This window comes from Lagenorhynchus albirostris, chromosome 4, assembly GCF_949774975.1.
Source record: "Lagenorhynchus albirostris chromosome 4, mLagAlb1.1, whole genome shotgun sequence".
NCBI classification, from domain to species: domain Eukaryota; kingdom Metazoa; phylum Chordata; class Mammalia; order Artiodactyla; family Delphinidae; genus Lagenorhynchus; species Lagenorhynchus albirostris.
Window position 1 is genome coordinate 40767427 of NC_083098.1, and position 25102 is coordinate 40792528.

The window sequence follows — 25102 nt, forward strand, 5'->3', positions numbered from 1 at the left end:
TAAGCTCTTTTATCCCTTACTCTGGGTAGCATAGCAGGCTAAACACAGACTTGACATGATTTGACCCTTTCTTTCCTGTATTCTTTCAGGCCTGGGACCAGGGTGAGGTAAACAAAATGCCTATGAGCACAGAATTTAAGAAGACACTCACTCTTAGTGAAATTGCTGGGCCAAAGGATAAATCTATTTTTTGATTCTGCTATGTATGTATAGCCAATACTGACTGCCAAAAAGAGAGTACCATTTTATAATGCCACCAAAAATCAATGAGTCTATCATCCATTTTGCAAAACCTTGTCAATACTGGATGTCACCTGGGTGGGAGGTGTGCGGGGGGATCATTGTTTCAGATTATAGTTGGTATCTCAACAGTCTTTCAGTGATATCAGCTAACATACATTGAACATTAAAATGGACTAAGCCTGACTTCCCTGGCGGTCCAGTGGCTAAGGCTCCACGCTTCCACTGCAGGGGGCTCGGGTTCGATCTCTGGTCAGGGAATAAGATCCCACATGCAGTGCGGCGTGACTAAAAAAAAATTTTTTTTAATTTAAAAATAATAATAAAATAAAACAGACTAAGCCTTATCAATGACACCCAATGACTTTGGTAGGTAAACCTTATTTTTCTAATTTTAGAGGTAAGGAAACCAAAGTTTAGACTTTTTAGTTGACTTTCCAAGTCCACACAGATAAGAGGTTGAACAACGAGGATTTTATCCCCTGTCAGCTCAGCTACAAACTATGGCACTTTTTACTACATCGCACCCAATCTCTTTATACCGTTTCTTTTACATTTGAATTTCTTCCTTTTGAAATACCTGTTCAAAACATTTTGATTTCTGATTCCGTAATTTGAGCCTTTCAGGCATGAAAGTGGCCAGCCTTCTCACTCCCTCTGAGGTTGTGAGGAACAGCGGATGTTTCCCACTAGAGCGAGGCTAGCGTCAGACTATAGGGTGAGAACGTGAGGCAGGATGTGGTGCAGACCTCAACAGACACAGATTACAGTCCCTTTTCAGCCAGTTCCTAGCTGCCAACTTGTAGCCACTTAGCATTGCTGTGACTCAGTTTCCTTGCCAGTTAAATGGGGATGATAATACCCCACAGACTTGTGAGGAGAATTCAATAAATTAATACATGAAAAGCATTTAGTACAGTGCCTAACACTTAGTAGGCATTTACTTAACCAATGTCAGGGAGAACAAAGGAGTCCAAAGAGGCAGAAGAAAAAAAGAAAAGTGTCTGATTAGGTATGGAATTCCAGATAGCCTGTTTTCTCCTTAACCCTACCTACAAGCTCCCCAATTTAAAAATGGCAATAAATACACACTAAATCTTATTTATTGTATTAAAGGGAAAAAGTAAAATTTAAAAATTGGTAAGCTCTGCCAGACATGTAAAACCAGTCAAATTATATAATGAATCAAATCTTCCCCCCGCCCAAAAAAAAAGATACATGAGTGTACTTAACACAATGTAGGAGAAGGAACACAATTCTGCAGGCAAGAAATGCTTTCACTTTCAAAGTAACAGAAACATACCTTGAACACTCCTCTGCCCAGACTGCACTGGCCAATGAAAAATCACTGATTATGTACTTTGTACTGCATACTGCGATGGAAACATACTTCTCTCTTTTCTGTATCTTTCACTTCTAGTGAGATTCTCTCTCAAGCCACAAGATACAGCCTGCCCAGAACCTATTTCTTAACTGTAAGTACTTTGAAATGAAGCACTTCTTTAAAAGCTTATCTAGCCCTGGGGGGGGAAAAAAAGTTTTCTTTAATAGTATTTGATTTTCTTGTTATTATTTCTAACATGCAATATTTCGAGGTCCAGCCGAAAGACCAATGTTCTCTTATCTAATTGCTTTAAATTTAGTTAAGTTAGTCAAATTCAACATGTACCAGGCATGTGTGAGATGCCATGCTTTTCATAAAGTAGTCTTGAATCCTCATCAACTATTGCTTTCAGCAGGATACATATATTAGGCATTGTGTTTATAACTTTATCATTAATTTCACTCTTTATTTCATACATAGGCATGTTTACTCGTGCTAGTCTAATTTCTTTTGAAACTATTTTGCTTGATTTTTTTTCCATTAGAAAAAGAAGACGGAATTTTATAGATTTAGCTAATGAATCATGAGAATCCTTGAATTTTTGGTATGACAGTAAGAAAAACACACTAGAAGGCTTCAAACTTAAATTCTGGTGCTTTATTTATATGTATAAAGAAAGAGACCCTTCTCATCTCACATTTGTTAACTTCTGAGATGAGAAATTAGGAAATGGAAATGTTTCAATCAAAGCAAAAAAAATTAAAATTTAACATTGATAAACACTAGAAAGAAAAGGAAAATCTAAGTGATATATTGATTAATATTAACGTAATTAATGTAGTAGATTAATACTAATTAATATTAATAAGATAGGGGCTGTCCTTCTCAAGAGTGAGGTTTTCCAGGGCAGGGAGACAGGTATAAGATTAGTTGTAACTAAAACTAATGGATGAAATTAGGGTGTTTAAAATGTGGGCCAAATCCTGCAAGGTTTCTGGGCATTGAGGTCATTCCATGAAAGGGGTCTTCTAAAGAAAGGGGTCTCAGTCTCTCTTCAAATCTTGTCCACCAAGATTCCCATTTCAATTCCTCCTGCCTCCATTTTTCCTTTTTCCGGAGTGGCCCCCACCAACTTTTTTTGTCACCTGTCTGCTCTGTGGCATCAAAGACAACATGAAACAGCTGTGTGGTCCCTCAGTGATGGGCAGAGCTACCGGCTGTGGAGAGGAAACTACAGACTCTCCTGAACCCCTACCATATCTAACACAAGCGCTACACACGTTGGGTGTCCAGTAATGTTTGCTAATGTGGGCTGGATCTGCAGTTATTCTTAACAGAAGAGAAATAAAAATGCCTAGGGCCATGGGTTACCAAGTGTCCTCTGTAAGGGCACTGATGCTGGAATCTCCTGAGACGCCAGGCCTCTGCATGGGCAGGCAGCCCAGGGGTGAGTGGGGCTAGTTCAGCCTGTGCTCCTCGGGGAAGCTGGAGGCCCTGGCATGGCTACATCTGCCTGGAGAAAGGGATGGTATTTTTCTAATTCTCACCAAGCTGTGTCTATGCAGAGGGGCCACATTTCTCTACATGACAGCACCCTATGCCATAGGGGCAGCAGCCCTGAGGGTGCTCAGTACAGATTCCTGGACCCCAGCCCATCCCACCTAAACACAGTCTCGAAGGATAGTGCCCAGGAATCTATATCGTAAACAAACTCTCCAAGTGGTTTTTACGCACAGTAAGCATTGAAAAGACGACTGAACGGAGGAGACAAGCTTGTAGACAAGGTCCCAGAAATTCTTGGAAACATTACTGGGCACTAAAATGATTTCAGGGAAGTTGTCTTTTGTTATCTTCCCCTTAACTCCTGCTGTCGATCTTTCACCTTGAATGGTTAAGGTTAAAGACTTGGGTATTTAATGGCTGAAGCAAAGAGATTTGCAACCGTTTAGGATATTTTGAGTTCGTTTTTATTTTATATTTTATTGTAACCTAAAGGATGCCTAGAATTGTGAAATGATATTTAAACCACAGAGCTGCACGGAAGTAAGTGTGCTTGTTTTCTCTTCTGTTTGATAGCTACCAGGGAGCTCTTTCTGGAGTAAGAAATCTCATGTGAGAAGTTACAAAACCTCTTTCAGAATAAGCCACATTTGTCAAAAAGAAGTCTGGGGCGCTGGTTCCTAGTGCTGTTGTTCTGGGCTGGGCCGGATAGAGTAGCCTTCCCCCCTGCTGTAGGTAACCTTCACTAGAGGTGAACCTTGAAACCTCCTGGGGCCCCCAATCTCTGCTCAGTTCTAGGTGCTAAAGTCCACAGAAACACCTGGGGTGCCCCAGTTTTCCGTATTCAAAAGAGGAAGTCAAAAGTAGTGAAAGAAACAGAGAGCTTTTGACTTTGGGGCTAAAGACTGTTGAGGCCACTACACTGAGAAAGTAAACTGTGGTACAAACTAACTGGCAGTCAGCACATGGATATTTCCCATGAAGCTGCTGGCTACAAAATGTGCAGATTACCATTGACTGAACTTCAAAGGCACTCAGAGAATGCTCCAGTCTCTGCTTTAAGGGCTAACAGCAGCCAATCTGAATACACAGATATATAAAGTATGTACAGAGTGAGGACAGTTAGGAAAAGGAAAGGATGGTTAGATAATTGCAGGCAAGTTTTTATTTTGAAATCTTCAGATCATTCTATTCAAAATCATAGCATAGACTTCTTAAAAAAATAAGCAAGTTAAATGAATATGTTTTTCCTGAGAGAGATCATGGGAAGGGTATAAATTCATTAATTCAGCAATTGGTTACTGAATGCCAACTTGTGCCAGGTACTGGCCAGGGGCAAAGGAGAAAAAAATTCAGACAGCTATAGGATAATCAGCACAACCCTTTACTTTCTTTTTTTGTTGTTGTTTTTTGTCACTGCATTTGCTTTTTGTTTCCAAAATGGGTATTTCTTGTGTTGATTATAAAAGGAATAAATGCTAATTGTAAAAAATTTTTTCAGACAATGCTCAAAATTATAAAGATAAAAATATCTACCAGCCAATCACCTAGTGATAACCACCAAACATTTTGTATAGACTTTCCTGTTTTTTTCTGATATTTGATTATTAAAAAGAAATACAAAAGAAAGTTTGAATTTCCTTTTTTTTTTTTTTTTTTTTTGAGGTACCCGGGCCTCTCACTGTTGTGGCCTCTCCCGTTGCGGAGCATAGGCTCCAGACGCGCAGGCTCAGCGGCCATGGCTCACGGGCCCAGCCGCTCCGCGGCATGTGGGATCTTCCCGGACCGGGGCACAAACCAGTGTCGCCTGCATCAGCAGGCGGACTCTCAACCACTGCCCCACCGGGGAAACCCTGAATTTCCTTTTTTTAAAGCATTTCCTGCAACACCTCTTCTTCCCAGGCCCCAAATATGGGAAGCTATCACCCAAAACTATGGTTTCTGTCATGTGAGTACTGGGGTTTGGGATATAGGATGTCTGGCAGTCTAAAGGAGTTCTAGGGAGAACTGCCACTGCGTTTTCAGGGCTGAGCACTAGCCTGTGTCTGATGTGCACCGGCTCCAGCGGGCATCACTAAGACCGCGGTAGCGGGCGTGTTAATGGGCACCTACTGTGTGCCAGGGCCTGAGCTAAGCTTTTGCGTTACATCAGAGAACACAGTCCCCCAAAATTCCCTGCCCTTGTAGAGCTTACGTTCAGGACTGGAAGCTTTCCCCCAAACCAAGGTGATTATTGTAAAAAGGGTGAGCAACAGAAATGACACAATTGCAATTTCTTTATCTCCTTTTTCATGAATCCACAGAACGAGTTTGTTTAGAAAGCTGTGGATGCGTCTTACTAAAATGAAAAACAGGCATGCGCACTAGAAGTAGAATCTGGGGACCACCTAAGAGGTGTTAAAATCATTGGGGCCAGGGGCAGGGGGTTGCTGATGATAGTTTCCTTCTGTATTACTTCCTGATCAGAAGTGAGCTAATCAGCCCATTCATCTGATGAAAACTTTAAAAAATGTATTACAAATGCCTGGTGAGATTGAGCGGCCGCGGCTGGCGGAGCGGCAGGGTGCCGGGCAGCGGCACCCCGACCCTGTCCCAGACCCCGGGCTCCCTCGCGCCTGCCCGGCCAATCTCGGCTCCCACCAAGTCCGGCAGGTCCAGCCGCGTACGGCGACAGGGACCAGCCCGGGTCTCAGCCTCGCGGACCCTCCCCGCGTCCGCGAGACGCAGCCGCCTGGAGCTGGCCGCGCCCCGACTGCGGCCGACCCTGCCCTCGGGCTCCGCGCTGCCTGCCCGGAGGGATTCGGGGGCAAAAAGTCGGGTCCCAGCAGAGGAGACGGCCGGGTACACAACTCACGTACTGGGAGGCGGAACGTGGGTGCCTGGCGGAGAACACCTTCTGCGCCGCAGCGCTGCGCGCAGTCACCATCCTGAGGGGCGAGAGGTCACGGCGGTGAGAAGCCCACCCCACCCTCCGCCCCGCCCTGCTGAAGCCCCGGGCCCTGCTCCTGCCGAAGCCATACCACCCGCGTGCGCCAGAAACGGGGAGCGAGTGGGCTCTCCGCCCCAAATGGAAAAGCGGGGGCTGCTGATGGGCCCGGATGCTTTGATAACTTGGTTCAGCCTGACACCGGCGCGCCCCGCCACCGGCGGACTGTCCTGCCCTTGTCCCTTCTCCCTGCAAGGGAGCCAGAGCACAGCCAGAGGCAAGTTCGCTTCGTTCCATCACCTGGTGATCCTACCCTTCAAGATAGACTCCTGCCTACAAAGACACCCACAGATAACGCAGGCCCCGAATGATCGCCCCCCCCCCGCCACCTTCCCTCCTCCCCCCCATTTTTGTTCACTTACTAAACCTTCTTTCGCAGTGTTTTCTGTGAGATCCACAGTGGTTAGCCTCTCATTGTAAAGAGCAGTAAAAAGCCATTATGGCGCATTAAAAAATAAATAAATAGAGCAAAAACCAAAACAAAAAACCACTTTAATGCATATAAAAGGACAAACCTAATAAATTTTAAATAAGTTTCAGCTATTCTGAATGCATTTTATGGTGTTTTATACAAAAAAGAGAAATTCTTTAGGATGGTTCCTAAGAATTATAAGTGGGAAATGCAACCACAGTTCAAAAATCTTCTTATGGCTATGTTTATATTATATACCACTTGGATTTGGGAATGTACGTTTTACAGCTTTTGTAACAGATTGCTTTTGTATTTTTCACTCTAAGTCCTATGGGGGCTCTCCTCTTCCCATATTCTCTTTTGTTTTCTTATTTTTTAGAAATAATTTCAGATTTATGAAAAATGTTGGAACAATAACACACAAAAAGACAAACAATAACAAATGTTGGCCACAATGATGGGACCCGCAGACAAAATGCAGCAGTTTTGGAAAACAATGTGAAGCAGTTCGAAATGCTAAACATGGCCTTGGTGGTATAGTGGTGAGCATAGCTGCCTTCCAAAATGCAAAACATAAAGTTAGTATTTTGACCCAGCAATTCCACTTCTAGATAGACACCCAAGAGGAATGAAAACAAATGTCCGCACAAAACCCTGTGTGGTACGCAGATAGTAATAGGAGCGTTATTCATAATAACAAAAAAGTAGAAGTAATCTAAATGACCATCAGCTGATCAATGGACAAACACAAAATGGTATATCCACACAATGGAATATTATTCAGCAGTAAAAAAAAAAAAAGTACTAATGCATGCTGTGGTAAGGATGAACCTTGAAAACATTATGCTAACTCAATGAAGTCAGTTACAAAAAAAGCATATATTCTCTGATTCCATTTATATGAAATGACTAGAATAAGCAAACCAATAGAAACAAAAAGCAGATTAGAGATTGTTTGGACGTAGGGGAGGTGAGAGGAAGTGGGGAGTGACTGTTAATGGATATGGGTGCTAAAGGATGTGTGCTAAAATATTTCAAAATTAGATTATGGTGGTGGTTATGCAAGTATGAATATACTAAAATCACTGAACTGTATCCATTTTAAACAATTGAATTTTATAGTATGTAAAATATTTCTCAATAAGATATTCTTTTAAATAACAGGGACTTTCCTGGCAGTCCAGCGGTTAGGACTGCACGTTTCCATTGCAGGGCGTGCGGGTTCAATCCCTGGTCAGGGAACTAAGGCCCCACATGCATATGGCACAGACTGAAAAATACAAAAATAAAAAAGTAATACGCAGAGTCCCCATACACCCCTCACTGGTTTTCCTGGTTAATGTTTTACATAACAATCGTACAAATACGGAAACCAGGAAATTAATATTGACAAACTGCTATCACCTAATTAATCTACAGATCTTATCCAAATGTTACCAATTGTCCCACTATTGCCCTAAGGAAGAGAAAAGCAGCTCTTGCCATTGTGGAGCTGGCCCAGTGCTGTGAGCTAGGCTTTGGTGTTGCAGCAAGCTGGCCTGGCACTCACACCAGGTCTTTTTTTATTTTTGAGATATAATTGACATATAACATTATATTAGTTTCAGGTGTACAACATAATGATTTGATATTTGTATATACTGTGAAATGATCACCACAGTAAATCTAGTTAACGTGCATCACCACACAGTTACAAAATTTTTTCCTGAGATGAGAACTTTTAAGATTTATTCTTTTAGCAACTTTTAAATATACAATACATTGTTATTAACTATAGTCACCATGCTGTACATTACAGCCCCAGGACTTATTTATTTTACAGCTGCAAGTTTGTACCTTTAGACCACCTTCACCCATTTCTCCCACGCCCTACCCCTCACCTCTAACAACCACAAATCTGTTCTCCGTATCCATGAGTTTGGTTTGTTTGCTTGTTTTAGATTCCACGTATAAGTGAGATCATCTTGTATTTGTCTTTCTGTGTCTGACTTATTTCACTTAGCGTAATGCCTTTAAGGTCCATCCATATTGTCCTTCCCACTGGGTCTTGATGTTCCCCTCTAGCACATGAACAATTTCACAGAGCATCAACATCAGATAAGACCATGATGGATCAAATAAAAACACTAACACTCTGTAATCATATTTGAACACAGATGAATTTTAAACATTATCCAAGCCACAAAATACCAGACATTTCCCTTTCCTGACTAATATGAGTGATTGCTGTTTCTTTACCTGTTGCAGGGTTAGGCTTGCTCTAGTCACCTTCATTCCCATAGTTATCTAGATTTATTAGTTAGCTAGATTTATTAATATACCCAGTCATAGCATTGTCTCCACTTTCTGGAGCACATCAGTATGTCCCATTACTGATAATATCAACTTTGGTCACTTGACTAAGATAGTGTCTGCCAGATTTATCCACTAGAGAGTTGCTGTTTTACTCTTTGTAATTAATAAGTAGCCTGTGGGGAGATACTTTGAGATGTGTAAATATGTTGTTTCTCATCATACTTTCAAAGTCTAATTTTAGCATCCATCTGTGAGTCTTTCCTATAACAATTATTACTGTAGTGTTTGCCAAATGGTGATCTTGTATTTCCATCACTCCCTCTATATTCATTAATGGGAATTCTCCCTCATTTTATTTTTTATTATTATTATTATTCTGGCCGTGCCGTGTAGCCTGCAGGATCTTAGTTCCCTGAGCAGGGATCGAACCTTGCCTCCTGCAGTGGAAACGTGGAGTCTTAACCTCTGGGGACCACCAGGGAATTCCCCCCTTCTCCCTCAGAGTAAATAAAATTTACTCTTTTATTTATATCAGTAGAGAGTTACGTATAGTTTAGTCTATGAATTATAATCAGATATTAACATTATTTGGTTACACAAATTGTCCCAGATTTAGCCATTGGAAGAGCCATCAAGTTGGCTCTGAGGTCCTATCTCTAATCCATATTTGCACCCTTTTTTACTTTTTGGTACACAAGATGTTCCAGGCTTATCTTGTACTTCCCTTTCCCAGCCCTGGAATCATCCATTTCTCTAATGAACTCAGGCTCTTTTTTTAATTGGAAAATGGTATTTAGAAACCAAGATTTGGGCACAAGGTGTGTTCATTGATAGTGGGTTGTTGTTCCTTCTAGGTCCTCTCAATGGAGAGGGCTAGGAAATATTTATGTATTCATACACATTTCTATATCTCTCTGTGTGTATGGGTGTGTGTGTGTGTACTGTAAAGTTGTTGTTTGTTGCCTCAGTGGCTTTCTAAGTGCCTGTTTTGAACTTTTACCAAGTTATTGCCCACTTCTAAGTACCCATCCCCAGTACATGTGTTCATAAGCCTTATAATGACTTCCCCATCTTACCCTTTTCCTACTTTCCACACTGACCAAGTTACATTTAAATTACCCAGTGAGAATGCTTCCTGCATGCCACAAGCTACCCCACTCATGACCCTCAATAAAGGCATTTGCCCATGAGTCCTGGCTCTGCTCTCTCGACGCCTGCTGTTACCAAACTTCAGGCTTTTAAGGGGCTTTGCATGGCCCTCTGGGCATGTCATGCCTCCCCCTTTAGGACTTGTGAGTAGAATAAATTCTTTAATTTCATATGCTTGTCTGAATGGGATTTCCGTAGCTGTGTTGGAGTGACCCTTAAAGACCCCACAAAGGAGTCTTACCCCCTCATTTACAACTGTGTGTGTGTGTAAATAACCATGAGTTCATACCACTGATTCCAACTCAATAGGACTCATACTAGCTGTCCTCCCTTCCTTATTTGTAATTTCTTTCTCTGACAGGGAAAAATCTCAATCTCATTATCCACAGTATATTATTCAAGCCATATATAGATAGATAGATAGATAGATTTCGGAATTGCTAATTCATACCTCTGTGAAAAACAAGTTTAGTAACTAGAGTATAATATTTGTCAGGTTTTTTTATAGCTTTATGTTATATAGTCAAAATACTTTCCAAGGTTATTTAGGTTACCTTTTTCTTCCTCAGTGTGGTTATAATATTAATTGTAATACAGTCAGGTCTATTTGTTACTGTTTATATAGCATTTTGGGATCCTGCCACATTCTCTTTGATTTTGACTATCTATTTATGCGTTGACTTGATATGTGAAATATTAGCATGGTTGGAAGAGTCAGAGCCATATGAAAAGGTACACTTAAAGAAGTGTTGCCCCCAGCCCTGCTACTCCATTTCCATTCTCTCATTCTTTCCACATTTACCCTGAACATAACAAGTTTCATTTGTGTCTGGTTTATTCTTCCTGTATTATTTATTGCACAATTGAACAGATACATGTGTGTTTTCTTATTTCCCTTTATCTCTTACATGAAGGATATCATACCAAAAACATTCTTTTGTGCATTTTTTTCCCACTTATATATATCTTGGAAGTTACTTCATGTCAGTTTATAGAGCTCGTCCTCCTTCTTTTTTTGATAGCTGCATAACACTCCACTGTGTGGGTGTACCATAGTTTATTCAACCTGTCTCCCATATAGTGCTTACAATTATTTTGCAAAAACAAACAATGCTGCTAGGAATAACCTCATGCATATGTGTTTTTGCATTTTTGGAGGTATATCTTCAGGATGAATTTCTAGATATGGGATTACTTGGGCAAATGGTAAGCGTAAGTGTAGTTTTGTTAAGTATTGCTAAAGTTCCTTCCAGAATGGTTGCACCAGTTTGCATTCTCACCAGAAATATATGAGTACCTGTTCCTCCACAGCCTTACCAAAAGAATGTGTTGCATACTCTTTAATTTTTGCCACCTGACAAGTGTTTAATTTGCATTTCTTTAATATTGAGTGAGTTTGAACATCTTTTTTAATATACTTAAGGTCATTTTCATGTCTTCTTTTGTGAATTATCTGTTCCTGCCTTGTCATTTTATCAACCTTGGGGCTTTTAAATTTCTCTCATTTTAAAGATTTTTTTTTAATACTTAATGTCAGATTTTGTCCTCTCTTTGTGTACCTATAATCATTTTATTAAAACTTAGAAAAATATATGTTTGCAGACCACACTCACTAATGGGAAGGGAAATACCTAGAGCTGTTTTCTGATGGTGATAAAGTTCAACAGACAGAAACCTTTAAAAAAACGTTTTAAAGCTTCTTCCTTCTTTCTAAAAAAATAAAAATAAACTCGTTTAATAGTCATCCAAAAACACTGTGTCCTTCACATGAGGCTGTTTGCTAGGACTCAGGGGACCATTTATAATGATTGACCTGGTTAATTTACAATTAGCTATGATGAAGCCTGGGCAGATTTAGACATGTTTGAACCATTGTTGATACGCTTTCAATTGTGTGGAAAAACATCCAAGATGTTGCCTTGTTTCATATACTGCTCTCCCTTTTTGTCCATGGGAACTACCAAACTAGCCAGGCATTACTGGGCAATGCAATCTAGAAAGAAACCCAGTTAATTCAAGAAATAGAAAAAGTGTAAAGTAATATGGAACAATGGAGGTAATTTGCTTGTTTTTGACACTGCCCTATGAGGGAAATAATACAAGAAAGCATTAGTATAATCACATTGCCTGAGTATCTCAAAGCACTGTATTTTCAATTTTAGTGTTTTTCTTTTGTCCTGAATTCTGAAGTGGAAATGTATTACATCTCAGTGTCTAGCACACTGTGAGTAAATCAAACATATAATAAGTACTTAATTCAAGAAGACAAGGAAAAGTACCTTCTATTAGACTACATTGAAGTTGGTGCTAAAGGAATAAATATGAAAAGAGAGTTCCAGTTCTCAAGGAGATCACAACAAACCAATGAAAATGCTACCCTGTAATAAGTGCTGTGATGGAGCAGGGCTCTAAAGCTAAGGGGCAAAGGGAGGGACAGGGACTGTGGAGTGAGCCAGAGAAGGATTTGAATTTCATAATTTACTTAAACTCTCTGAGCCTCCATTTCCTCATCAACTCAATAAATATAATAATTCCTACTTGGCAGGGCTGTTGCAACATTAAGTAGACAGTGTGAGTCTAGCACAGTGACTGATATAGGGTAGAATTTCAATGAATATTAGCTGATATTATTGCCAACAGATATTTGTGGAAATCATCAAAAGAAATTTCCTTGCTGCATTTTTGTACATTTTAGCCGTACTCCCTGATACTAATCTGATTTTTTTTTATTGTTTATTAAATTCATCCCTAGACTTTATCTCATAGAAGGTACTCATAGAAGGTAATTTTCCTTGTCTTCTTGAATTAAGTACTTATTATATGCTTGATTCACTCACAGTGTGCTAGACACTGAGATGTAATACATTTCCACTTCAGAATACAGGACAAAAGAAAATACTCTCAATAAGCACAGAAGGTGGATAGATCAGAAACCATTTCCATTTTTAAAGATTAGTAAGAGGAAATTTAAATGATTAGTTAAATAACTAGGCTGATCAATGACTAGTCCAAGATCACACAGTTTAGGAAACCAGAATTTGAGCAAAGATATTCTCACTTCAAATCAAATCAATGTTGCATGATCCCACACTGCCTCTCATGATGGAGAGAAATTAGGACTAACCTAACAAAATGTACTTCATAATAAACGTTGCTGGGGCACACCATCAGGGCTTGCCCCTAACACGTACCAAGGGTCTGTCAGCACTGACAGTCTGCACTGTCAGAGGGATACAGGCTCCAGGTAAATTTGAAGTGAAGGACCAACTTGGATGAAGGAAGATTGGAGAGGACTACTGTGATGTGGTTTTTAATAAGAAATACATATTTGGTCTTCATTCCCGTTCATGGCACAGAGCTCCTAAAATCTTTGGAATTTCTTACATGGTAAGAGCAATAAAGGTGTCTTGTTATTCACAACAAGCCCCTCTCAACTACAGAGGAGTTTATGCTAATGAAGTGACTTTTTTGAAAGCCCTTGAGGGTGCTGGTTGCCAGAGAAACCAATCTTTGTTTAGAGGGTTGGAACTTTTTGCGAAGCTCTCAGACTTCCAGGGGAGGGGAGAGGGGTTTGGAGACTGAATTCAATCACCAATGGCCAATGATTTAATGAATCATGCCTGTGTAATCAAGGCTCCATAAGAACCAAAAAGGACAGGGTTCAGAGAGCTTTGGGGTTGGTGTACTGGGAAGGTGGCCCACCCCAAACTCCACAGGCTCTGAACCTCACCCTCTGTATCTTTTCATCTGGTTGTTCATTCTTATCCTTTAATAGCCTTTGTAATATATCAATAATCTAGTAAGTAATCTATTTTCCTGAGTTCTGTGAGCCAATCCAGCAAATTTATCAAACCTGAGGAAGGGGTCATGGGAATCTCTGATCTAGTTGGTCAGAAGCACAGGTGACAACCTGGTCTTACAATTGGCATCTGAAGTAGGGGAGGGAGGGCAGTCTTGTGGGACTGAGCCCTTAACACATGGAATCTGACACTGTCTCCTATAGACAGTGTCAGAATTGAGCCAAATTGTAGGACACTGTATGCGCAGGCTCCTCAAGATGTCTGTTCTCTTGTTCTCTGTACATTCTCTGCTTACCAGTCCCTGCTTAACCTACATTCTATTCAGATGACTGACCTTCCCTAATCAGCAAATACCTACGTACTTGCCCCCTGCCCCAGCTAGTGATTGTTCTAAGCTTTAGATCAGAATATCTCCCCTGTGATAGCTTATCAAAGGGGTGGTGAGAGGCTGTGCTCCTCTGCTTGTTTCCCTGGTAACCAGTGAGCCAACCTGATGTCAATCCCCCCTAAAACTGGTAACCTCCCTCTCCCCCCATCCCCTGCCCTGGGAGCGAAGACTGGTGGGCTGTCACTCCAGGACCTTGCTTCAGAAATGTAAGATCCCCCTATCCATTATACCATTGATGTTTCTGTCACTGACTCTGGGCTCTTTCTTCGGTCTCCGGACAAGTACAGGGCTCGCAGGCCTGCAGGGTGCAATCCAATGGACCCCCATCTGGTGTTGCAGAATTTCTTGGTGTGGAAAAAAGCTACCACACATTTGGTGATCACAGGTGACAGTGTTCTGTGAGTAGACAGAAAACAGGGGAGTTTTTCCTTTACAACTGCTCATCAGAAACAAGTCCACAGCAAAAGGAAACATAAAAGAGGGGCAAGAGGAGAAAGGTTGCAAGTACACAAAAGCTTAGGATGGTGCAATTTTACAGAAGTCCGTTTCCGTAATTCACTATTCCTTCTGTCAACTGAAAAAAAATGCACAACGTGAGTGTTGTGAGTTAAGTTTTATTTGGAGCCAAATGAGGACTATAGCCTGGGAGAACAGCCTTGCAGATAGCTCTGAGGACCTGCTGCGAAGAGGTCGGAGGGGAGGTGAGTATGCACGTGATTTTGGTGAAGGGGGCACGTGCGTCAAGCACACATTTTGGCAGAAGGTTGCTGCTGGTCACGGGGAGCAGACGCCTCCGTTAATGATTTTAGTGCTTTTCTAGATATGAGAAGATGTAAGAAATGGGGCTCATAAAATCTTCTCCTAAAAAATATCTAACTCTCTGAAGGCCTGTTCTGCCAGTGTTTCCCAGAACACACAGTGCCTCATTCCTGATCACCGTGCTGAACTCCTTTCAGGGTGTGTTGAAGGTCAGCGACTGCAGTGGCGGGTGACTTCGTTCTTGTAGAACCAAACAGCGTGCAACAATTTTTAGTTGGCATGGTCATTATCACGGGTTTTCTAATTTGTTTCCCTGTCTTGTGTGGAGACCAGGCACCTGTTTAAAATAGTTCTTACAACCCTGTTACGTTCCCTAACACCAAGAGAAGAATCTGTACGTTTTACCAGTTCAGTGAATCCCTTCCCCCAGGGGCCTCTGCAGAAATTCTGTTCTTCAAAGATCAACAAGTCACTTGGTTTAAATTTCCTCACTTGCCCATGAAGCAGAGTACCTCAAAACAGGCTTCCAAGAGCAACCTCCAGGCTACTTACACCAAGTTTTTCCTTTCAGACCACTGCCACGTAAGACCCTGCATCGAAAATGCAAGCTCCATCTCCAGTGGTCATTGTAACTCAGCCTGGAGCTGGTCCGGTTCCTCAAACCTCTAACTGGCAGACGGGCATGTGTGACTGCTTCAGCGATTGCGGCGTCTGTAAGTGCTGGGGAAAGTGCGCCCGTAACTGATGCGGAGGTGAATTACCAAAGACCGAATCCTTCCCTCACTCCTCCCTTATTGTGTAGTAAACGTTCCCCACTGATGCCAAAGTACCCTGTGTGTCAGGCAATGCTTTGTTAACAGAAAAAACCTGTACGGACTGTAAATTAATTGTTCTCCACCCTTCGAAGAATAGTCTTACTCCTAAAATAAGTTCTGGAGTTAAGATAATAGGCAAAAAGCTGATAACTCTAACAGTGAACAGACTTGGCCTAATGACTATAAATAGACCATACATCATATTAAAAGAGACATTTCAAGTTTTACTTGATTAAAAAAAAGACTGCTCTTGTTACACATAAATTAAACTCATTATTTTATAGTTACACTGTGCCCAGTAAACAAGGGATAATTTTCATCCATGGTTTCAGCATGAGCTCAGAGAAAAATTATTTTATTTGTACATTTAGCTTTGTTATACACCTAAGAATAAAGAATTCTAAAGGCAATTAACTTCTCTTTGGGTAAAATATCTCTGACCCTCCTTGTTTTCTGTTTTGTTTCTTTTATGAGAGCTCTCTAAGTAAACTTGGGAGAGAGGAAGTTTGAGAGAAGATGGGGGTGTCAGAAAGGTCAAATGCTTAGTTCTCAACACCAAGCAGGAAACAAGCAAACCTGCCTATATAACAAATTTTGCTCTGAGGTTTTTGGTTTTGTTTTCCTGCCTCCTTGAAGTCTACACAGTGTTCTGAGACAGGAAAGGAAAATTTGTTAACCTCTAACTTATCACTGGAATTGAAATTTGAAATCGAGTTAATAATTACATTGAAAAGCCTAAAGGGGGGCTTCCCTGGTGACGCAGTGGTTAAGGACCCGCCTGCCAATGCAAGGGACACGGGTTCAAACCCTGGTCCGGGAAGATCCCACATGTTGCAGAGCAACTAAGCCCATGCGCCACAACTACTGAGGCTGTACTCTAGAGACTGCAAGCCACAACTGCTGAAGCCTGTGCGCCTAGAGCCTGTGCTCCGCAACAAGAGAAGCCACCGCAATGAGAAGCCCGCGCACCGTAATGAACAGTAACCACTGCCTTCTGCAAGTAGAGAAAGCCCGAGCGCAGCAACGCAGACCAAACGCAGCCAAAAATAAAGATAAATAAAATTTTTTAAAGTAGATTGTAAAATAATATTTAAAGTAATATTAGATATTAAAAATAATATTTTTTAAAAAAGCACAGAGGGAAAGAATTACCTAGGAAATGGAACAGTTGGGTTTATTGATTTGCTGTCATTGTCCTACTGGATGACCTGGGGTGATGACTTACACTTCTCGGGACATTAGTTCAACATCTGCATATCATAGTGATAATGAAACCACAATAATAAAACCTTCTAAAGATGAACATTCTAATCCCCTAACCCCTAGTATTGTTACTCAAATAAGTGAATTACAAGTCCTAATATGAGCTTAATATCTTCATACAGAATTTCTTAATTGTAGATCTGACCAAATCATTCTCCCTTCTTAAAATATTTCAGAGGTTCCTCATGACTACCATGACCCATTCTGAGCACTCGTACTTCCTCTTTATCCAGTCTCCAACTCGCCATGGGTCCAGCTTCATCCCCGTCCCATCCCTGGCTCCAGCCATGTTGAATGAAAACCAGCCATTGCCTAGACATACCATGTTATCTAAAGAGGGTCTTTTCCCTTTCCTCTACCTATAAAATTCCTAATCATCCTTCAATATTCAGATCAAGCAACATTTCCTTCCCAGAGCACTGGAGGCCCCATTTGTGTGAGTGACTCCTTGGCATCCTGAGTAGGTTTCTGTTGGAGAATTTTTCATATGATCTAACTTCCCTTCTAGACTTCAGACAGAGGTATTGTCAGTACTGAGGATAATCTCTGGAACATGGCTAGGTTTCAGTGAATCATTCAATACATGGATGAAGGCAGTACTACAAAAAGAATACAGACTTTCCAAGGTGTGGTTATTCCAGAAATGATTGGGTGGAGAGAAGGGAGAAGCTGATGCGTTGCTGAGCAAAAGCAGTGAAGATGGACTTGGCAGCAGGATGTGTGACAAAGGCCCCAGGATTTGGACCGCCATTCATGAAAGCACACTAACTTTCAGCTGTGGTGGGGGCAGAGTGGAGTAATTTGTACCTCTGATTTCATGTGTCCAGGTCTCTGTGGCATATTTTGCTTCACGTGTCTTGCATGTCAAGTTGCATCTGATATGAATGAATGCTGTCTGTGTGGAACAAGTGTTGCAATGAGGACCCTCTACAGGACTCGATACGGCATCCCGGTGAGTCTCTTATGACACTGTATCATTCAAGTATGCGCCCACGTTCAAAATAATTGTCATAAACATGGAGACAATTTGATGGTACCCATCATCATACGAATTTGATTAGTAGGAGTTTCCTAGCATCTGCAACCTTGTATTCCATTACTGTAGCAATAGATCCTCTGGTTATGGGACCTCCTTCTATGTTTCTGTGAAAACCTTAGAAAATAAACAACTCTTGTATTTGCAATGTATGTCATACAGTGGAAGAGGAATGTTCAGAGCCTACTATGCCCCAGGTATATTACATATGTTACATCATTTAATCCTTACACCAACCCCGTAAAGTAAGTAGGCCCACCAGGCAGAATTCCTTCTTACTCAGGGGAAGTTGTTCTTTCTCTATTAAGGCCTTCAACTAATTAGATGAGACCCACCCACATTATGGAGGGTTACTCTAAGTCTACTGATTTAAATGTTAATCTCATCTGAAATATTATCTTCACAGAAACATCTAGAATAGTGTTTGATCTAATATCTGGGTACTATGACCTGGCCAAATTGACACATAAAATTAACCATCACAGGAAACAAATATCAATAAATAGACAGAGGGCTTCCCTGGTGGCGCAGTGGTTGAGAGTCCACCTGCCGATGCAGGGGACACGGGTTCATGTCCCGGTCTGGGAAGATCCCACATGCCACGGAGCAGGCTGGGCCCAGTGGGCCATGGTCGCTGGGCCTGTGCGTCTGGAGCCTGTCCTCCGCAATGGGAGAGGCCACAACAGTGGGAGGCCCGTGTACAGCAAAAATAAATAAATAAATAGGCAAAATATTTTAGGAACTTATCTTATTCCATTGAAATTATTTTATTTTTTATTTGAAAATATTTCTTACTTTTTTAATTATACAAGATAATACATATATAGGTAATTTTATGACAAATCCAAACACAGAGGTATATAAAATAAAAAGTGAAAATCTCTACTCAGTGATAAATTCTATTAGTAACTTGGTGGTCTCCTTCCTCAGGTTTCTTTTTCCTATGCCTATAAGGCATATACATATAGATTAGATGTAGCTATAGCTATAGATCTAGACATATGGGGTTTGGGATATGCAGGGCTAATTTATTGCTTTTTTTTTTTTAATGAGTTCATACTATATTGTAACCTGTTTTTTCCACTTAATATATGGTAGACACCTTTTATGTCTGTAATACAGATTCTTTTTAATATCTGCATAGTATTCCATCATAGAGATAACATACTTAATCACTTCCTTATTGATGAAAGGTTAAGTGATATTGCAGTTTAAATAGTTGTACGTATATGATTTTGTACATGCACTGGTATTTTTGTAGGATAGTGTACTAGATTAGATTGACAGATCACAGGATATGCATATTCAAAATTTGAAAAATACTGTTAAGTATCCCTTCAAAAAGATTATATCAATTTATAATTTATTAATATTATACGTGTGCCAATATAATATTTTTTCATGTTGCCTGTCAGAGAGGAAATGATATTTCCTTGTCGTTTTAGTTAAATTTTTATTAGATAGATCAAGCAACTTTTTGAAAATTTATTGTCCTTTTTCATTTCTTCTATAAATTATCTGTACATATACTTTGTTCATTGTTTTATTGAGTTGTTTTTCTTTTCTAATTGATTTGTAGGAGCTCTTTATTTATTACGCTATGACTATTTAACATGAAAGTTATCAACTTTTTTAAAGGCTTAGTACATAATCAATTTTTTTAAATGCTCATTAGGAGTTTGAAAAATTAATAACAGTCTAAAACTAAAACTTTAGTTGGTTTTGACAAAATTTGGAAGATTGGAAGGAAGAGGAAGAAACTAAGATATTCTAAAGGCTTTGTCTGGCATTGATAGATAAATACACATTTTTTTATAAAAAGAACATTACTGAGGTATAACTGACTTACAATAAACTGCATATATTTAAAATGAACAATTTGATAAGTTTAGACATATGTATATACCTGTGAAACCTCACAGTCAAAATAGTGAACATATTCATCACCCCCAAAATTTACTCACATCCCTTTGTAATCTTTCCTTCTTTCCCCTCCCCTCTTCCCCAAGTAACCACCAATATGCTTTCTGTCACTATAGATTAGTTTTCATTTTCTACCATTTTATATAATAGAACTATACAGTGTGTAGCTTCTTTCACTCAGTATAATTATTCTGGGATTCTTCAAATCGTTGTGTTGTGTAAACTTAAATGTGTTAAGAGGGTAGATCTCATGTTAAGTATATATTTTTAACCCAAACAATAAAATTAGAAAAAAAAAGAAAACATTTGAATGGCAAATAAGAACATAAGAAGATGTTCAATATCATCAGTCATTAGAGAAATGCAAATTAAAACCACAATGAGATACCACTACACACCTATTGGGATAGCTAAAATTAATCAGCCTAAACCACACCAAGTGTGAGCAGATATGGAGGAACTGAAACTCTCATGCACTGCTGATTGGAATGTAAAATACAGTTTCTTAAAAAGTTAAATATACACCTACTTTTTAGCCCAGCCATTCTGCTCCTAGATATTTACCCTACAAAAATATATATCCATACCAAGACTTGTACACAAATGTTCAGAGCAGTTTTGTTTGTAATAGCCAAAAACTAAAAACCACCCAAATGTCCCCCAGCAGGTGAATGGATAAACAAATTGTGATCTATCCATTATATGGATACTACTTAGCAATAAAAAGGAATGAACTATTGATACCCACTACAACGTTGATGAATCTCAAGATAAATATAATGTTAATAGCCAGGACATGGAAGCAACTTAAATGTCCATCAACCGATGAATGGATAAAGAAGATGTGGCACATATATACAATGGAATATTACTCAGCCATAAAAAGAAGCAAAATTGAGTTATTTGTAGTGAGATGGATGGACCTAGAGTCTGTCATACAGTGAAGTAAGTCAGAAAGAGAAAAACACATACTGTATACTAACATATATATATGGAATCTTAAAAAAAAGAAAAGAAATTGTTCTGAAGAACGTAGGGGCAGGACAGGAATAAAGACACAGATGTAGAGAATGGACTTGACATGGGGAGGAGGAAGGGTAAGCTGGGACAAAGTGAGAGAGTGGCATGGACTTATATACACTACCAAATGTAAAATAGCTAGTGGGAAGCAGCCACAGAGCACAGGGAGATCAGCGGGGTGCTTTGCGACCACCTAGAGGGTTGGGATAGGGAGGGAGGGAGGGAGATGCAAGAGGGAGGAGATACGGGAACATATGTATATGTATAGCTGATTCACTTTGTTATAAAGCAGAAACTAACGCAACATTGTAAAGCAATTATACTCCAATAAAGATGTCAAAAAAATTTTTTTAATATATAATGTTAAGTTGTGGGTAAAAATTTAAGGGTCATTGCTAATAAAAATTAGTTGTGGAACATCTAAAACTACTAAAGGGAACAAAAGGAACCAGGAAAGTTCTATTCAGCCAAAAATGAAAAGAAGGAAAAAAATACCATTTGATGAATACCAAACGTAAAATAATTTGGCTATCTCCTGGGTGGGAGTGATTTAGATTTATCAGCTGTGCTAAAATGTCTTTACCTTTTATTATTTCTTTTAGTGTGTTTGTGGTGAGTCTTTGAGAGTCTGACCTCTTATGTGATAGGTGAATAGCTGCCCCACTTATCTCACCCCTCTTCTCTTCTGGGGCCCCAAAGCCCACATTAGGGTCATCTGTTAAACTGCTCTGCAGGCTGTGTTCCAGGCAAGGCCACAGCTGGCAGCTCTGGGCTGGCCCAGCTGCTCAAGCTGGCATCAGTTAACCACTCATCTTTCATTCCCCAGCCCATTCTTCCTCCTTTCTGAACTGAGAGTTTTTGGTTTGGGGTTTATCAAATACCGTGCCTCTGACTATGTTAGGTTTCATGTTCCTTAGCTCTGTTTTACTTTCTCCATCAATGTAATCCCATCTGCTTCATTTTTTTTTCCAAAAATTGCTCATGATTTCTGGCTCACTAAATCCCCCCATCCCTGTTTTCTAGTACAGCTTTCATTTTAGTTAACAAAGCTCTGCAAGCACATAGTTTTTAAAATTATCTAATTTATAAGGTTTGTTAAGGAAAACAGTACTCCCCAAAATTCTCTCCCCTACTTCCTCTTTCCAAAGGCTGATCTTTGGGTGTTTACCTCCATATCTCCAAATAGTAGACTTGTATTGCTACTTTTTGACTTTGCAGTTTGGGGCATTGTCTCTGGACTTCTTACTGTGGAAGATGAGAATTTAGTTCTGTTTTATCCCCCTTCCCCACCATGGACATGCACCCTACCCCTACCTCACTCCTTCCAATATAGTTATATATAATTTTGGTTAAATCCGTATTTAGTATTTATATTATGATAGCTCTGCTTGCTCTTCAGAGTTGAGTTGAATCGTGTAATGAACTATGATTGCCTTTTCTACTAAACTTTGTTTTCCTACTATTAATAATGCTTGGCTTTTTCATTAGGAGTTTTTCATTTACTTAAGAGTAGTGCAGTCCCAAACTCTTTCCCAGTTTTCTAAATCTCTTCCCCAAACATTCAATACATCAGACATTCTATCATTTTCGTCTCCTTGATGAAATCACTCCCTGACCCGCTACCCTTTGAACTAGATGCTTTTCACTCCTGGTGCTCTGCTTTTGCCCTGAGATCTCCTTCGTCATGACTGGAGATTCCATTAACCGCTCCCCCATGTTAGTCTCTGGTTTCTTATACCTTTCTTGGTTTGCTCCTTCACTTTGGTGGAGACATCCTCTAGTAGCTTCCTGAGAAAGAGAGAGGGTAGAGGAGAAAAGAGATTTTACTTCATGAAACTCCTTATTTTACCCTCATATTGATAGTTTGGTTAGATATCTTCTATTTTCAATATCACAAATTATAGGAAAACATTTGATTTCATAAAAAGAGACAGGAGCTATATAGAGAAATCAACTAACATTTTCCTAAATGTATCCATCCAAACTCCAAATTCAAAGGATCAATGCCTTCTGCTTCTCTTCAAAATGTCTTGAAAATCCACAAGTCTTAATTCCCAAATAGGTGGATTTTACATTTCTGTTTCTTTTATATTTTCAAACAGGGATCCATTTGTGATGACTATATCGTGACCCTTTGCTGTCCTCTGTGTTCTCTTTGCCAAATCAAGAGAGACATCAACAGAAGGAGAGCCATGCATACTTTCTAAAAAAACAATGGTAAGTCCCAGAATCTGTGAATGTTGAGAAATATAATCAAGGGCTTTGTAAACTCAGCATTATTTTGAATAATAATTCAATAATAACAATTATTTAAGTCTCTCAAATGTTATCTTAATATAAAGATTGACTTTGATTTCTTCAAATGAAGAAAGCTTGTTTGGGCTGCCATAACAAAGTAACATAGCTTAAACAGGTTAAACAACAGGAATTTATTTCTCATAGTTCGGAATGCTGGGAAGTCCAAGATCAAGTATGAGCCAGTTCGGTTCCTTGATGAGGATGCTCTTCCTCGCTTGCAGTTGGCCACCTTTTTGCTGTGTCCTCAAATATTGGAGACAGAGAGAGAGTTTTTGGCCTTTCTTCTTATGAAGACAGTATTCCCATCATGGGGCCCTCACCTTCATGATCTCATCTAAACCTAATTACTTCCCAAAGGCTTCACCTCCTAATACCATCACACTGGGGGTTAGGGTTTCAACATATGAGTTTTGTGGCTGGGGGGACACAAACATTCAGTTCAAAAAAATAACTCTATATTTTGAAACTATATTTTAGCAAATAAAGGGATGGTGACTTCTCTAGACTTCTCAGAATTCTGATGGTCTATTAATGAAGCACCACTTGCAAAATACAAGAGTGTGGTGAGATACAAAAGAAGTGGAAAGCACTTTCCCTGCTAATACAAACAAATTGATGAAAGAAACTGGTAAATAATTATAAAGTAGTAGAGCAAATGAAAATTATGCTATGTAATATTTGGATTAATTGTGGCATAATGCATCTATAAATAATGAAGTGAGGTTAAACAGGAAAGAGAAGGTGAACTTTGAAAGAGGTGGAATAGAATACAGAATATTTGGAAATGTTCTGTAGAATGTCATCATCTGAAATTCAGTCAAGTCATTTCCAACTCATTTTTCCAAGATTCTCAGAATTAGCTATTGAGGATATAGTAAAGTAGAAATCAACATGATTTTGTCAGTATTCTATAGAACGTATCTTGAGTATGGGAAGAAAACATTAATTTTCCCATTCTTTGCAAAAATCCCACTTCCTTTCTCAAGTGAATGAGAACTTTGTGTAAGTTAACAAACATAACTCTTGGAAGATATGTTTTCAAATATTCATGCATTTAGCAAATAATGCCTCACATACCTAGTACCATGCAGGACACTGTTAGGGACTGTGGGGAATGAAGGGAAATAAGCTGGTCCTCTTCCCCTTAGAGACTTTATACTCAAAAAGAAGGCATTAGAAAATCCCTCAAATAAAATGCAAACTTTGAATAATGCCTTTAGATGAAGTGCTATTTTATGCTCAGAGGAAGGAAAGATGATATCCTGTGAGAAGTGTAAGTGAAAGTTTCTTGAAAGAAGTGGTTTTAATTCTAAAGAAGAAGTGAGCATCAGGGTCACAAGAGGAAATAGATGGCACTCAAACTGTGATAATACAAGGATTTAATGAAGACCATTTACAAAGGTGTGGGTGGGAGGTACAGGGAAATGACAGGGGATTGTGCAGCAACAGCTGAACCGTTACCATCCCTAGGCCTCGGGAGGATGGGAGGGAGCAGTTACCTGCATCCCAAAGGAGAAAGCTGTGTAACGGCTGCCCTGAGAGGACCTGAGCAGCCTGGGGTAACCCCTCAGGAAGGAAACAAGGGGAAAACTACCCTGACCTCATTTTCTGATGTCCTTCTGGGCTTGCCATTGGTTGAACACACCAGGAAGGCAGAGAGAAGAACAGTATTGCTGGGGACCACAGGTCAGCCTCCCAGACCACAGGGCAGGACAGACAATGGTAGAAATGGATTGGATGGGGAAAAGGGAAGATTTTTGACACAAGATGAATAGAAATGGGTGTTGCTTCCCATCAGCAACATTAGTGAAACTATAGAGGCAAAAAACGGAAAAAACATCTTTATGAGCTTAGGTTCGACTTGGCAGGGACATATGGTATAAGTAGGAAAATA

General features: G+C 39.9%; 1 protein-coding gene across 1 annotated transcript in view; it reads left to right on the top strand.

Annotated features, from left to right (window-relative positions):
• The first annotated feature begins 1613 nt into the window (after positions 1 to 1613).
• The window catches only part of LOC132519256 (placenta-specific gene 8 protein), a 33286-nt gene continuing 9797 nt past the window's right edge, over positions 1614 to 25102 (top strand). The window contains exons 1-4 of the mRNA XM_060147185.1: positions 1614 to 1715; positions 15425 to 15566; positions 17759 to 17883; positions 23013 to 23127. Of these exons, the coding sequence (XP_060003168.1) occupies positions 15455 to 15566; positions 17759 to 17883; positions 23013 to 23117 (342 nt within the window). The 5' untranslated portion in view covers positions 1614 to 1715; positions 15425 to 15454 and the 3' untranslated portion in view covers positions 23118 to 23127. The remainder of the gene's footprint in view (positions 1716 to 15424; positions 15567 to 17758; positions 17884 to 23012; positions 23128 to 25102) is intronic.